Source organism: Entelurus aequoreus, linkage group LG11, assembly GCF_033978785.1.
Source record: "Entelurus aequoreus isolate RoL-2023_Sb linkage group LG11, RoL_Eaeq_v1.1, whole genome shotgun sequence".
Classification (NCBI taxonomy): domain Eukaryota; kingdom Metazoa; phylum Chordata; class Actinopteri; order Syngnathiformes; family Syngnathidae; genus Entelurus; species Entelurus aequoreus.
Window position 1 is genome coordinate 31752080 of NC_084741.1, and position 15259 is coordinate 31767338.

Sequence of the window (15259 nt, forward strand, 5' to 3'; positions counted from 1 at the left end):
ACTAATGTAAAGTGTCAAACAACAGAAGAATATGTGATTATTACATTTTAACAGAAGTGTAGATAGAACATGTTAAAAGAGAAGCAGATATTAACAGTAAATGAACAAGTAGATAAATAATTCATTTTCTACCACTTGTCCTTAATAGTTTTGACAAAATAATAGAATGATAAATGACACAATATGTTCTTGCATATGTCAGCAGCTAAATTAGGAGCCTTTGTTTGTTTACTTACTACTAAAAGACAAGTTGTCTATTATGTTCACTATTTTATTTAAGGGCAAACTTGCAATAACAAACATATGTTTAATGTACTGTAAGATTTTTTGTTAAAATAAAGCCAATAATGCAATTTTTTGTGGTGCCCTTTATTTAGAAAAGTTCCGAAAAGTATCTAAATAATTTTGGAACCGGGACCGGTGCCAAAATATTGGTATCGGGACAACACTACTATGTCATAAATCGAGTTTAATAGTGAGTTTTATGAGTCGATGTGTTATTTTGTGAGATAAACTCGGTGTTGGAGGGAAGTAAGCAATGTTTGGTAGCAGAGCTGCAAGTAGGGTTAACAGGGCGTGTTTCCTCTGCACACGTTGGGGACGATTTATGGAAAGTTGAGGGCGTCCGCAGATAAAATCATTTGTTTGTTTGAACTGCTCTTGAGCAGCAGAGCAAAGGTGATATTTGTGTCCCTGCAAGCGGGTTTAAATCAAAAACCCTTGTTGTGGAAAACGACAGATGTTTTCTTGAGAGTTTTAAGGAACATTTAGGAATATGTTTCCTCTGCTAATGATGTGTTTTACCTCACCTCAGGGATGAGGGATGTGCGGTTAGCGCCGTGCATGAACAGATGTGACATTCTAACGCGTCCTTTCCGCTTGTTCTGTGTATTAATCCGTGTGTGCAGGTCAGGTGATGACGGTGGGCGTGGCGCAGATACTGAACGGCTACTCCTCCAAGGCCGTGCTCAGACGAGTTCCAGGAGAAAAACACACCGCTGCTGCTGAGGACAAGCATGATGACAGTTACCTTGGTAACACACAATTGAAAAAACAAACAAACAAATACGCAGACAATAGTGTGTCTTTCCCGACATGCAATCTATTGTTAGTTGGCTGAAACATGGACTGATGTGAACTTTGACCTCAGAGAGGTCATTATCTTATCTCGGGTGAGATACGCTTTGAAATGTACGAGGTTCTTGCTCTGACATTTGAACAAATAATCCCGGAGGCTTTGAAGAATATCATCTGAAAACTGTGACGGCTTGATCTTTGAAAATTAACCGCCGCAAAGATGACCTTTGACCTTAGCCACTGAGACAGCAACGGGAAAAAAAACAGTGTACACGTTTGGTTTTTGAAAACTAAGTCAAATACCAGCTTTTTTTTATATGATCCACTTTTTGTGTGATTCGTTTTTCTACAGAGGTGTTTGTCAAAATGTGTCTTGGTTATTATTAATATGTCGAGTGGCAAAGAAATGAGTTTGCTCGCTTGACGTTTTGCGTAATCAAGTGGGGTGATTTGTCAGTCTCTCTGCTTTTGTACTGAATACGACTGCAACGGTAGACACCACGGGGCCAAAGAAAGTTGCAAGTGACAGCACTTTGATAAAGAAGGTGAGAAACACCTTTAAAACCATAAAATAACTCATAGCTCAGTACGAAGGTGACGGCCACACAACTCTTCCAGCCCCTCCTACCTATCCTTTTCTTCAGTAAAGGTAAAAGGTAGGGATGTCCGATAATGGCTTTTTGCCGATATCCGATATTCCGATATTGACCAAACCCTTAATTACCGATACCGATATCAACCGATACCGATATATACAGTCGTGGAATTAACACATTATTATGCCTAATTTGGACAACCAGGTATGGTGAAGATAAGGTCCTTTTTAAAAAAATTATAAAATAAGATAAATAAGTTAAAAACATTTTCTTGAATAAAGAAGAAAGTAAAACAATATAAAAACAGTTACATAGAAAATAGTAATTAATGAAAATGAGTCAAATTAACTGTTAAAGGTTAGTACTATTAGTGGACCAGCAGCACGCACAATCATGTGTGCTTACGGACTGTATCCCTTGCAGACTGTATTGATATATATTGATATATAATGTAGGAACCAGAATATTAATAACGGAAAGAAACAACCCTTTTGTGTGAATGAGTGTAAATGGGGGAGGGAGGTTTTTTGGGTTGGTGTACTAATTGTAAGTGTATCTTGTGTTTTTTATGTTGATTTAATAAAATTTAAAAAATGAATAAAAACGATACCGATAATAAAAAAACTGATACCGATAATTTCCGATATTACATTTTAAAGCATTTATCGGCCGATAATATCGGCAGGCCGATATTATCGGACATCGCTAGTAAAAGGGATGTTAAATTTTTATTTATACATTTCATTTATCATTTGTATGTATTTCTCATATTTACTGCATGTAGAACTATAATTATTTCCTATAAATAATAGGAGAGAATAAACTTTTATTCATCCCACAATGGGGAAATTACATTGTTGTAGTGCAGGTTTTTATACACAGTACCAGAAATAAAGCGTAATGAAAAACAATAAAACAGTAATAAATACTACATATAGCTCACTAATATGTATAGATGTATGTATGTATAGATATGTATAGATAGAAGATAAAATACAGCAAAAAAACACTAACATGACGGAAAAACACCACAAAAAAAAACATCACAGTAACCACATAAGTGTGTTGTAAAGTCTTATGGCTGTGGGTAGAAAGGACCTGCGGTAGCGCCCCTCCTTGCACTGTGGATGTAACAGTCTAATGCTGAAGGAGCTACTCAGGGCCTCTACAGTCCCCTGCATGGTGTGAGAGGGATTGGACATTATCAATCAATCAATCAATGTTTATTTATATAGCCCTAAATCACAAGTGTCTCAAAGGGCTGTGAATGTCAACTTGGTCAGCATTATTCTGTCAGCCACCTCCTCAATGCTGTCCAGTGGGCAGCCTAGGACGGAGTCAGCTCTCTTAATCAGTTTATTAAAGGCCTACTGAAATGATTTTTTTTTATTTAAACGAGGATAGCAGATCCATTCTATGTGTCATACTTGATCATTTCGCGATATTGCCATATTTTTGCTGAAAGGATTTAGTAGAGAACATCGACGATAAAGTTTTGGTCGCTGATAAAAAAGCCTTGCCTGTACCGGAAGTAGCGTGACGTCACAGGTTGAAAGGCTCCTCACATTTCCCCGTTGTTTACAATGCAGCGAGAGAGATTCGGACCGAGAAAGCGACGATTACCCCATTAATTTGAGCCAGGATGAAAGATTCGTGGATGAGGAACGTGAGAGTGAAGGACTAGAGTGCAGTGCAGGACGTATCTTTTTTCACTCTGACCGTAACTTAGGTACAAGGGTTCATTGGATTCCACACTTTCTCCTTTTTCTATTGTGGATCACGGATTTGTATTTTAAACCACCTCGGATACTATATCCTCTTGAAAATGAGAGTCGAGAACGCGAAATGGACATTCACAGTGACTTTTATCTCCACGACAATACATCGGCGAAGCTCTTTAGCTATGGAGCTAACGTGATAGCATCGGGCTTAAATGCAGATAGAAACAAAAGAAATAAACCCCTGACTGGAAGGATAGACAGAAAATCAACAATACTATTAAACCATGGACATGTAACTACACGGTTAATGCTTTCCAGCCTGGCAAAGCTTAACAATGCTGTTGCTAACGACGCCATTGAAGCTAACTTAGCTACGGGACCTCGTCAGAGCTATGATAAAAACATTAGCGCTCCACCTACGCCAGCCAGCCCTCATCTGCTCATCAACACCCTTGCTCACCTGCGTTCCAGCGATCGACGGAGCGACGAAGGACTTCACCCGGTCATAGATGTGGTCGGGGGCTAGCCTCGGATAGCGCGTCTGCTATCCATCTCAAAGTCCTCCTGGTTGTGTTGCTGTAGTCAGCCGCTAATACACAGATCCCACCTACAGCTTTCTTCTTTGCAGTCTTCATTGTTCATTAAACAAATTGCAAAAGATTCACCAACACAGATGTCCAGAATACTGTGGAATTTTGCGATGAAATCAGAGCTTTTTGTATTGGATACAATGGGGTCCGAATACTTCCGTTTCAACCATTGACGTCACGCGCATACGTCATCATACATAGACGTTTTCAACCGTAAGTTTAGCGGGAAATTTAAAATTGCACTTTATAAGTTAACCCGGCCGTATCGGCATGTGTTGCAATGTTAAGATTTCATCATTGATATATAAACTATCAGATTGCGTGGTCGGTAGTAGTGGGTTTCAGTAGGCCTTTAAGTCTGTGCCTGTCTCTGACCGTGCTGCCCCCACCCTAGCAAACAACGGTATAGAACACCGCAGAAGCCACCACCGTGTCGTAAAGGGTGCACAGCAGTGACCCGCACACCCCGAAGGTCCTCAGTCCCCTCAAGAGGTGTAGGCCACTTTGACCTTTCTTGTACACAGCGTTTATGTTGTGAGTCCAATCCAGTTAATGTTGAGGTGAACACCCAGGTATTTAAATGAGTCCACTATATCTGATCCCTGGATGTTCACCGATGTGGGTGGTAGATGGTGTTTTGTGATATAATTTTTGGGTGTTTAGAACTGATTAATTGGATTTACATTATTTATTATAGCAAAATGTGGTCCGGTTTTCATATGATTCTATTTTCTACTGACTTTTTAAAACAGATTGCGAATTACTGAAGTACTACTGTACAGGTGAAACTCCAAAAAATAGAATATAGTGCAAAAGTCCATTAATTTCAACAGTTCAACTTCAAATGTGAAACTAATGTGATTTATTGTAAACTCAATACATAGAAACAGAGATATGTCAAGACTTTATTTGTTATAATTTTGATGATCACGGTTTACAGCTTTTGAAAACCCAACATTTTCTGAGATTTTCAATTTGAGGTTTTCATATGCTGTAAGCCGTTACGATCAAAATTATATCGAAAGAAGGCTTGACATATAGTGAGTTGCAACTTATAAGCTTATGAAAATATTAGTCTCTCCTTCTGCGTCATTATCTCCTCAGGCTGGCTAATTGTACATTTTATTAAATGGTCTATTTTGTTTCATGCCCTTAAATATTTATTTTTATGATTAACTAGATTTTCTGCAAATGCTTTTGCACAATATGTTATAGTTATATTATAACATGTTAAAGATTGGTATTTGCACAGTAATTCTGCTAACTACTGGCCTGGTATGCATACTGCATTGTTTTCTGTTGTTTTGACATTTTTGACATTTACAAACAAACGTTAATCCGTGGTGGTGTAACGATAAGCGTTTCTGCCTTTCATGGCAGATGGCAAGTGTCTGATTACTGGCTACGGTTTTGTCAAGAAGGACATCCTTCGTAAAAACCTGAGCTAAAATTATTTACTTGATTGCTTTGCTGAGGTGTACCCTGACACGGGAAAACGAAAGTGGGTAAATATTAACAATTACTAAAGATGAGAATCTTACAACAACTCACAATTTGTTTTGATTTTGATTCTTGGGATGAGGATTCCATTCATAATCGATTCTCGATTCAAACCAATTCTTGTGATATATTTTTTGGTATAAAACTTACAATAATACCTTTTCAAAACAGGTTATAGGTTACAAAAGCTCCTTGCGGCTGCTGATGAGTAAGCACTAGGATGGCCTAAAAAACTTTTTTTTTTTAATGAGTTCTTAAAAAAAAAGAAGATTAAATCGTTTAAAAAAAATTATGAATCAATTGTGTGTGAATGTGAGTGTGAGTGTTGTCTGTCTATCTGTGTTGGCCCTGCGATGAGGTGGCGACTTGTCCAGGGTGTACCCCGCCTTCCGCCCGATTGTAGCTGAGATAGGCTCCAGCGCCCCCCGCGACCCCGAAGGGAATAAGCGGTAGAAAATGGATGGATGGATGGATGAGAATCTGAAGAAATAATAACAAAAACAAATTTTGAGCACCTCTACCAACTAAACATATTTTTCTATGCGAACTCCATTCAGCGAGGGTGAACATTTTCAAAAACTGATCTCTTTGACTTTTTATCTTTTGTAATTAAAAACTATATTTAATGGAACATGTCTACTGTTGTGGTGACCAAGTCTGCAGATGTTGATCTGATTGGCTAAAATTCCCCTGAAAACTGACCAATGGGTTTTAATTTATTTAAAAAAATAATTGTTTTTTAATAATTATTGTTTAATTAAGCTTTTGTTGTCATTTGTTTACGGTGCCAAGACTATAATGTTGTATTCTTTGAAACATATTTTTCGTCTCTAACCAACAAGACAAAAAATATGTGTTTTCATGTTTAAATGTTTTTAGGTCAAAATGATCTTGTGCTCATGCTGTAATGTGATCGTTTTCTAGGTTACTCTGTGGCAGTGGGAGAGTTCACAGGAGATTCTGAACAAGGTGAGAAACCCATTAATTAATCACACAAACAAAAACCCATGCAGCACCGACCACCAAAGTACACAAAGTCCAAGTGCTTGATCGGTGGACTAAAAGGGAGCCAGGTGCACAGCTGGGTGACAATGTCCGTCTCTGAACTCGGAGGCAATAATGAGAACTGTCTCTTGAATGTCTGGGTCGTGACCCCGAGGGGACACATCTTTGGGAATGACTGATAACGGGATTTCCTGTGCTCCACTTTGACTGATTAGAATGATTAGTGACAGACTCCGCAGACCTCTTCAGGTCTAGAGTTTCTTCTGGACCGAAACCCCGCAAGGCTAATGAGCCTGTTCTTGAAGGATTTAGTAGGATTTCATACCAAAAATTGCTTTCTTGAAGCTGCTTATATTTATTACGTCTACAAAACCTTACACAAAAATGGTTTTGTGTTGTTGAGAGTTCTGTGTCGCCAATGTAAATACCTCCATTGATCATGTTCTATTGGTTAGAGCCTCTTTGCTAATCACCATTTAGGATGATTTTTACTGACTGAACTAGTATTTAAACACTTCCTCAAAGGCCCTTCTGCACAACACATGCCAGAGAGTCTTAAAAGTTACTCATGTGTTGTGGTCCCTTAGCCTTCTTCACAACCAAGAACTGGTCATAACTTAAAGTTCTAAGTGACAATGGAGCAAGGAAGTGCTTTTTAATGACCTTCTGGTTGTCGGGAAGAGTCGGGGGGCCGGAAAGTAAGGCTTGGAGTATCCCTGATCGCTTCTATATGTTAATTGCATCACAGTCACCACATGAGTACCGGATCAGTGTGTTCCCTTCTCAGTGTTTATTGTTGAAAGCCTTCGACAAACCTATGTCGAGCCCTGCCTTTGATTGTAAGTCTTTCCCACACACGTGCTAATTCAAGTCTGTTTTGGAACTTTTCAGAGCTTATAGCCGGAGTGCCCAGAGGAGCCCAGAACTTTGGATATGTGAGTACTGAGGCTGTAATGCAAAATGTAGATGACATTATTGTGTTTTTGCAAGTGTTTAGTCGAGGAAAGCATGCAGCAAGTTAAACAATGTTACGTTCACAGTGGCGTCCGTGTACAAAAATGACCTTTGAACCCATGTGCGAACACCCCAGGGGACCAAAAAAACACAAATGCTCTAGTTTATTAACACTTAATTTGAATGGCAAATCAGTAAAGGATTAGTAAGAACTTGGCTTTTCAGATTACATATTTTACTAAATATAGCATGATTTATTTTCATTCAACTACAGACTAGGGATACTTCAGATACTTTTCACATTTGAACTGATACGGTGCCGTTGCTGGTACCAATTTACAGTACTTTTGTGTGTGTTCATGTTTTAATAAATAATCATTGTATAATAATATTTCTTTAATTTCATATTTAACAATGAGCTGAGCATGATACCTGCTGTCCAGTTGTTCTATCTTGATTTCTTACACTTCTGAGTCTCATTTGCAACTATCATAGAGTAGATTTTGCATGCATTTGCACTTCCAAGATGTTAGAGGGCAGTAGTGTATAAACTATGGTTTAGTGCCTAGTCAGGAAGTAGTCTTTGTCATTAAGCTGAATGTAGTCTTTTGTTGCGACTAGGGTTGTACAGTGTACCGGTATTAGTATAGTACCGCGATACTAATGAATCATATTCGGTACTATACTGCCTCTAAAAAGTACCGGTCCTCCATACTCCCGCCTCCCCCCGTGGTCGTCACGTCGTGTCATTGCTGGTTTACGAGCAGACGAGCATGTTCGGCAGCGCACAATCACGGAATACTTACAAGCAGACACAGTGTGTAGACAGAAAAGGGAGAACGGTCGCATTTTGGCTTAAAAACTAAAGATAAAGGTGAAGTTATAACACTGAAACGCCCTCAGGAAGAGGTGCTTTAAAACATGGCTAGCTAGCTAGCAGCTAAAGTCCATCCGCAGTCTGCATTGTTGTAGCTACTTCTAAATCACTAATCCTTGCCTCCATGGCAACAAATAAAGTACATTTCTTACAAGTATCATCCCTACAGGACGAGGAATAGCTAAACATGCTTCACTATACACCGTAGCTTACCGGCGTCAAAATGTAAACAAACGCCATTGGTGGATCTACACTTAACATCCACTGTAATGATACAAATTACAGGAGCGTATCTAGTCGATACTACTGCGATTACATTGATATTTTTTGGCATCATAATATATTTTCTGTGGTCCCCTTTATTTAGAAAAGTACTAAAAAATACCGAAATACATTTTGTTACTGGTACCGGTATTGGTATCGGGACAACACTGGTTGCGACCTAACAAGTGTTTATACTGTAAGCATTGTACTTATTACACACCAGTTGTTTGATTATAACGTGCCCCTTAGTCATAGTTGCCATTACCAAATTCAGAGGTGTAGAAATCGCCATTTAAAATGCTTAATTCTAATCAGTAGCATGTATATGGAAAAACCAATGTAAATAGGTAGGGAGCTAGGGCATTTTGGAAAAGTGGAGCTTTACTGTATGTTTGAGAGTTTTTTTCTCAGGCATACTTGCTTGGTTGGCATCAAAAATTGCAACATTACATGGAGGCAGTTTGGCTGAAGTATCGAAATATTTTACCGTTAGATTTTAAGTGACCCAGTACCCGGTAGTACCAATAGACTTTAGATGGTACCTATAAATATACTGAATTTGGTACACATACTTGGGCGTCAGATGGTAGAGCTGTCGTCCAGCAACTTGAAGGTTCCTGGTATAACTCCAGCTTTTGCCATCCTAGTCACTGTCATTGTGCCCTTGGGCAAGGCACTTCAGTCGCCTTGCTCCCAGTGTCATTCACACTTGTATATGAATGTGAATGAATGTTTGGTGGTGGTCGGAAAGGCCGTAGGCACAAATTGACTGCCATGTTTCCGTCAAGCTACAAATCTAGCTTAGCACCAACAATGCGTGAATGTGGAGTGAATGAATAATGATAAATAAACACAATAAAATTTGTTTTTCTGCACGTGAACTTCCTGCATGCATTCCTTGACCTGCAAAAATCCTGTTTTGGTTGACTTGTACAAGCACAGTTGCTCATGCACATTGATAGTTACATGATTGATCTCGCACAAAGTCTACATGCACAAGCGTCCACTGTCTGTTTACATGGTATAATGATTATTGGTGGTCCTTCCACAAGTTAAAGATAATTGCCACCTTGAACAACACAAAATAAAGAAAATCAATCCAATCCAATCCACTTTATTTGTATAGCACATTTAAACAACAAAAATGTTTCCAAAGTACTGCACAACAATATTAAAAACAGTATTCAAATATTATCCTTAACTCCACCAATGACTGAATAAAAACAAAAAATAAATACATATACAACCAATATAAAGATAATTATGATTAAAAACGATTTTAAAGGGTAAAACCAATTAAAACAATAAATAAAAATCTAAATTTAAAAACACAGAGGACCACACAACTCACGTAGTGTTAAAAGCCAGAGAATAAAAGTGGGTCTTAAGACGAGACTTAAAACACTGCACTGTGGGAGCAGTTCGAACATGGAGGGGCAGAGTGTTCCAGAGCTTAGGGCTGACCACAGAGAAGGCTCCCCTGGTTTTAAGTCTCGTTTTGGGCACCACGAGCTGGAGCTGGCTCTCGGACCTCAGAGCGCGCGCAGGAGTGTAAATTTGGATGAGGTCCGAGATATAATGAGGTGCCAGTCCATGTAAAGCTTTAAAAACAAACAGCAAGGTTTTAAAATCAATTCTAAAATGGACAGGGAGCCAGGGCAAACTCTCAAGAATTGGGGTTGTATGCTCGCGTTTCCTGGCCCCTGTTAAAAGTCGTGCTGCCGCGTTCTGGACTAACTGCAACCAGGGGAGAGCTTTTTGGCTAATGCCAGCATAAAGTGCATTGCAGTAGTCCAGGCGACTTGAAATAAAAGCATGCACGACTTGTTCAAAAAGGTTGAAAGATAAAAACGGATTTACCTTTGCTAAAAGACAAAGATGAAAAAAACACAATTTTAAAACGCCATTGACTTGTTTGTCAAATTTAAAATCACTGTCTATAGTGACGCCAATATATATAAAGGATACGCCTATATATATAAATGACGTAAAACAATCCATGAAGCCAATAATGTTACAGTAATCCAGTGTTGTAAAGTCTAAACTAGTGCAGCACCTTGTTGGAGGTACCGAACCCCACCAGTTTCATATGCGCATTCACCGAACCCTTCTTTAGTGATAAATACAACTTTTTTTTTTTTTTTTAAATCCAAGACAAAGTTCTATGTTTTTTTACTGGTGCACAAAATGAACCGTGCATGAACATCAAAGAACAAAACCTACACAGTCCATGAACTCACAACAAATTACACACCTGCAAATCAGATGGAAAATTAGAGGGAACATTGTTTGGGAGAATTCATAATACGCCGATAGGGAGAAGTTTTTATAACACGATGAGACGGGTGTGGCTTGATGGCGGAGGCTCCACCGAACCCCTAGGGTTCGATCGAACCCAGGTTAAGAACCACTGGGGTAGGGGGTTATCACTCCGAAGCAATAAAACTGCACCCTAAATTGTACAAATGTTTGTGTTCAAGTAGCTTGGGAGCAAACTTTTTACAAAAACTAATCTTATATCGTACTCACTTTGACTAGGACTTGTTTAGTTCTGTTCACAATCTAGTGCAGGCCTGGGCAATTATTTTGACTCGGGAGCCACATTTAGAGAAAAAAATGTGTCTGGGGGCCGGTATATCTATTTTTAGGAACACTAATACAAAACCTCACAATAATGTCTGATTGAATGCTAAAAACGTTATGACAGACCGCCTCAAAAAAACTTAATGGAATTTTTACATTTTTCTATGAACGATAAAACACTGAATATTGACAAAATATGAATGTCACACCCCCTTTCGATCGACATATTTTACAATCAAGTGAAACGCAACAAACAGTGAAATATGAACGCGAAGGGTACAAAATAAACCCACCTACAATCTGATATATCTGATATTTGCTGAACTTCCCCCAGGGATCAATAAAGTGCTTTCTATTCTATTCTATTCTATACATCACTAAGCTTTAGAACTTTGTTGTGAAAATCTCCTTTCGCGTCTGTGGAAACGCTTCCCGCCCACACTGCTTGGTGCCTCGTCTGAGCTGCTGTGACGTAGATTACCATAGTAACTAATTAGATGACCATAGTAACTAATTAGATGACCATAGTAACTGGTATATCATCCATAAGCGCAGATTCCAACCATTGAAATACTTTGTATAGTTCAAGACTTACGGTCATTAGAAAACATCACTGCACATCATAATGGCAGCCACACTTTCCATCTTAAAGATCTAAACAAATTATTTGGGAATGTCCGGCGGGCCAGATTGAAAAGCTCAACGGGCCGCATGTGGCCCCCGGGCCTTAATTTGCCCAGGTCTGATCTAGTGTATGGAGGCCTAAAGGGTCAAAAAGGCTCAATAATGGATGAGTAGATGAGACTTTAGGGAGCACAAATACTTGAGTGTCCCCAGCTTCTGGTAACACACGAATAATAAAGAGATAGGGAACAGTTTCCAGATTTTACCGCAGTCTTCTCAGCATGTTACACCGCACCTTCCAACAACACAACATCACAACAACATGAGGAATCTCTTTTCAACAATGGATGGTTGTGGTTCACCGCTTTTCGACCTGAGCCTTGAATTTGTCAAGTGTTTTCAAGATTTACGAAACTGGCATGTTAAAGTAGAGGGAGGAGAATGTACAGGAGAGGCTATAAAGTACCCTGGGGGTTACAGTACCAAACAGACATTTGTGGGTCCGCGCGGTCTGCTCAGACGCTTTATGTGGCGCTGTGTTTAATGGCTGTGTGCTCTTGTGGGAACGTGTCCCCGGGGCTGACTGTGTCGGTCCTCCTTAATGACACACAGCTTCCTCTGCATGTGGAGGGCGCTGACCCCGCGTCACCCCGCGTCGCCCTCTCTCAAACACGGACCATGCAGAGTACGCACATCCTGCGACTGTGTGTTTTTTAGGATGCTGGAGTGGGGTCGTGAGCTTGGTTGTGTTCATGTCCCACCACCAGGGTCACCCCCACCAGCCTTTTGGGACTGGTCAAAACAAAGGTTTAATATTTGTGTTTATTCTCATTTGCTCTCCTTGTAACATCTGCAATTGTGTGTGTATGTTTGTGTGTGTGTGTGTGTGTGTGTGTGTGTGTGTGTGTGTTAAGCCCCCGGCTGTCTCCATGTGGTTGTTATTTTAGGTCTTATTAAGGAATTCTCAGCCTCCCCCTCCATCGCTCTCCACAAGCAGGGTTAGTTTGGGGGGAAGAAGTGGGGGCAGGGGGTTGAAGGGGTAGAACAGAGGATGGTAATGGGGGAAGGCAGGGGAAATGAAAGGCATTTTAAGCTCGTCTTGAAACGTGGTTATTTTGTTGCGTTGTTTTGTGTATTTGATTAGCAGAGACAAAAATTGCCGAGTCATCACCTGAGTCGTCTTCTTGTAGGTGGTGATGATCAACTCTTCCAATCTGACCTTCATCCGGAACTTCACAGGGGAACAGGTAGGTGCATCAGTAAAAGGATGCTATGGAGGGCAGAGGTTGGAGGTATCTATAAAACCCAAAACCAGTGAAGTTGGCATATTGTGTACATCGTAAATAAAAACAGAATACAATGATTTGCAAATCCTTTTCAACTTATATTCAATTGAATATCCTGCAAAGACAAGATATTTAATGTTCGAACAGAGAACCATATTTTTTTTTTGCAAATAATCATTACCTTAGAATTTAATGGCAGCAACACATTGCAAAAAAGTTGGCACAGGGGCATTTTTACCACTGTGTTACATGGCCTTTCCTTTTAACAACACTCAGTAAACGTTTGGGAACTGAGGAGACCAATTTATGAAGTTTTTCAGGTGGAATTCTTTCCCATTTTTGCTTGATGTACAGCTTAAGTTGTTCAACAGTCCGGGGTCTCCGTTGTGGTATTTTAGCCTTCATAATGCGCCACACATTTTCAATGGGAGACAGGTCTGGACTACAGGCAGGCCAGTCTAGTACCTGCACTTTTTTACTATGAAGTCACGCTGTTGTAACACGTGGCTTGGCATTGTCTTGCTGAAATAAGCAGGGGCGTCCATGATAACCTTGCTTAGATGGCAACATATGTTGCTCCAAAACCTGTATGTACCTTTCAGCATTAATAGTGCCTTCTCAGATGTGTAAGTTACCCATGCCTTGGGCACTAATACACCCCTACCTGGATGTCGCAATAGCAATTCTTTGTATCTTTGTAGATGATGCTACATACTGTATGTACAACATAAACCACATGATGTCAGTGCATCAGTCGAGGAAAATGATCAAAATACATAAATAACATCCTGTTTTTTTTATTTTGATATAATTTTTTTATCTTGATAGATTGAAAATTAACACCAATGAGTTGACTGATGAACATTTTCATATAATGTATTCAGAAAATATAAATAACGACAAATAAAGTCCAGTATATATACTATTAACCGCAACAGGTAATTGTAAAAAAAAAAACAACAACATTATGATTTGTACAATTTCAGAATGTGCTTGTTGTATTTTTAAAGAAAGAAAACAATCTGAAGTTGTCTTTATATTTAAGTTATCGTGCCGTGATTATACCAGTCCGGCCCACTTGCGAGTAGATTTTTCTCCATGTGGCCCGCGATCTAAAATGAATTTGACACACCTGCTTTAGATTCCACAGTATGTTATCATTCAGTAAATTCCTTCCTCTTTCCCTCAGATGGCCTCTTATTTTGGCTACTCTGTGGCTGCAACCGACCTGAACGGCGACGGGTAGGTGCACCATGTCAGCGTCACTGTGACTTTTTCCACACTGAAACATCCATTTAGACTCCAGCATGTGTGTCCAGGATGGATGATGTGCTGGTTGGAGCGCCCCTCTACATGGAGAGGGAAATGGAGAGCAAGCCCAGAGAGGTGGGGAGGGTCTACTTGTACCTGCAGACGGCTCCGCTCACCTTCACCACCCCTGTGGCCCTCACCGGCACGCACACCTTCGGACGCTTTGGAACTGCTATCGCACCTCTGGGAGACATCAACGACGACGGATACAACGGTAAGCTGGAGGAGTGAAAGGAGGCTTGGGAAGGAAAAGATACAAAGGAAATTAAAATGCCAGATAAAACAAACATGCAAGAGTAATCATAACTCCCCCTCACATGCTTCAAATCTTTTGTCCTTTTTCAGGCTGATAGTGAAATGTCGAAATATGCAACGTTGTTATTGCAGCCTTTCAACGTCAACATGTTGTTTCATAGGAATACTTTTATAATTTGTGATGGTGTATTGTGTTACCCGTGTTTATTTTTACAAGAAGATACGTGTTGCATTTCGAAGAAGGCAGAGGGATTAGAGGGTTTACTTATTGTCGGTTCTTAGTGCACAGGTTGGATGAGGTTGTACAATTTGAAAGTTGGCCAGATTTGTGGTGAAAAATATGCACAAAACTATGGCAGTGGAAATGGCAAGATACCTTCATTCAGCAAGCATCAAATAGTTTTACCTGGGTGTGTGTTTAGCGCTTTTGTTGGCTTTGCGTGACTCGTATTCCAAAATGGAAAACAATTGAGGCGCCTCTGTGAGGACAATAACTTTTGCATTACACTTTTGGTAAAGCGGTCTTTTATGTTTGTATTTATTTAAAAATGTACATTAGTATCTCCACTTATGAGCTCAATGGGTTCTGTTACAGAGCTCTTAACTCAGAACACTT

General features: G+C 39.7%; 1 protein-coding gene across 1 annotated transcript in view; it reads left to right on the plus strand.

The window, feature by feature from the left end:
- itga8 (integrin, alpha 8) overlaps positions 1 to 15259 on the plus strand; it is a 191894-nt gene that overhangs the window by 66957 nt on the left and 109678 nt on the right. Inside the window, exons 7-12 of the mRNA XM_062062941.1 lie at positions 909 to 1034; positions 6409 to 6453; positions 7381 to 7424; positions 12982 to 13038; positions 14267 to 14319; positions 14397 to 14602. Of these exons, the coding sequence (XP_061918925.1) occupies positions 909 to 1034; positions 6409 to 6453; positions 7381 to 7424; positions 12982 to 13038; positions 14267 to 14319; positions 14397 to 14602 (531 nt within the window). The remainder of the gene's footprint in view (positions 1 to 908; positions 1035 to 6408; positions 6454 to 7380; positions 7425 to 12981; positions 13039 to 14266; positions 14320 to 14396; positions 14603 to 15259) is intronic.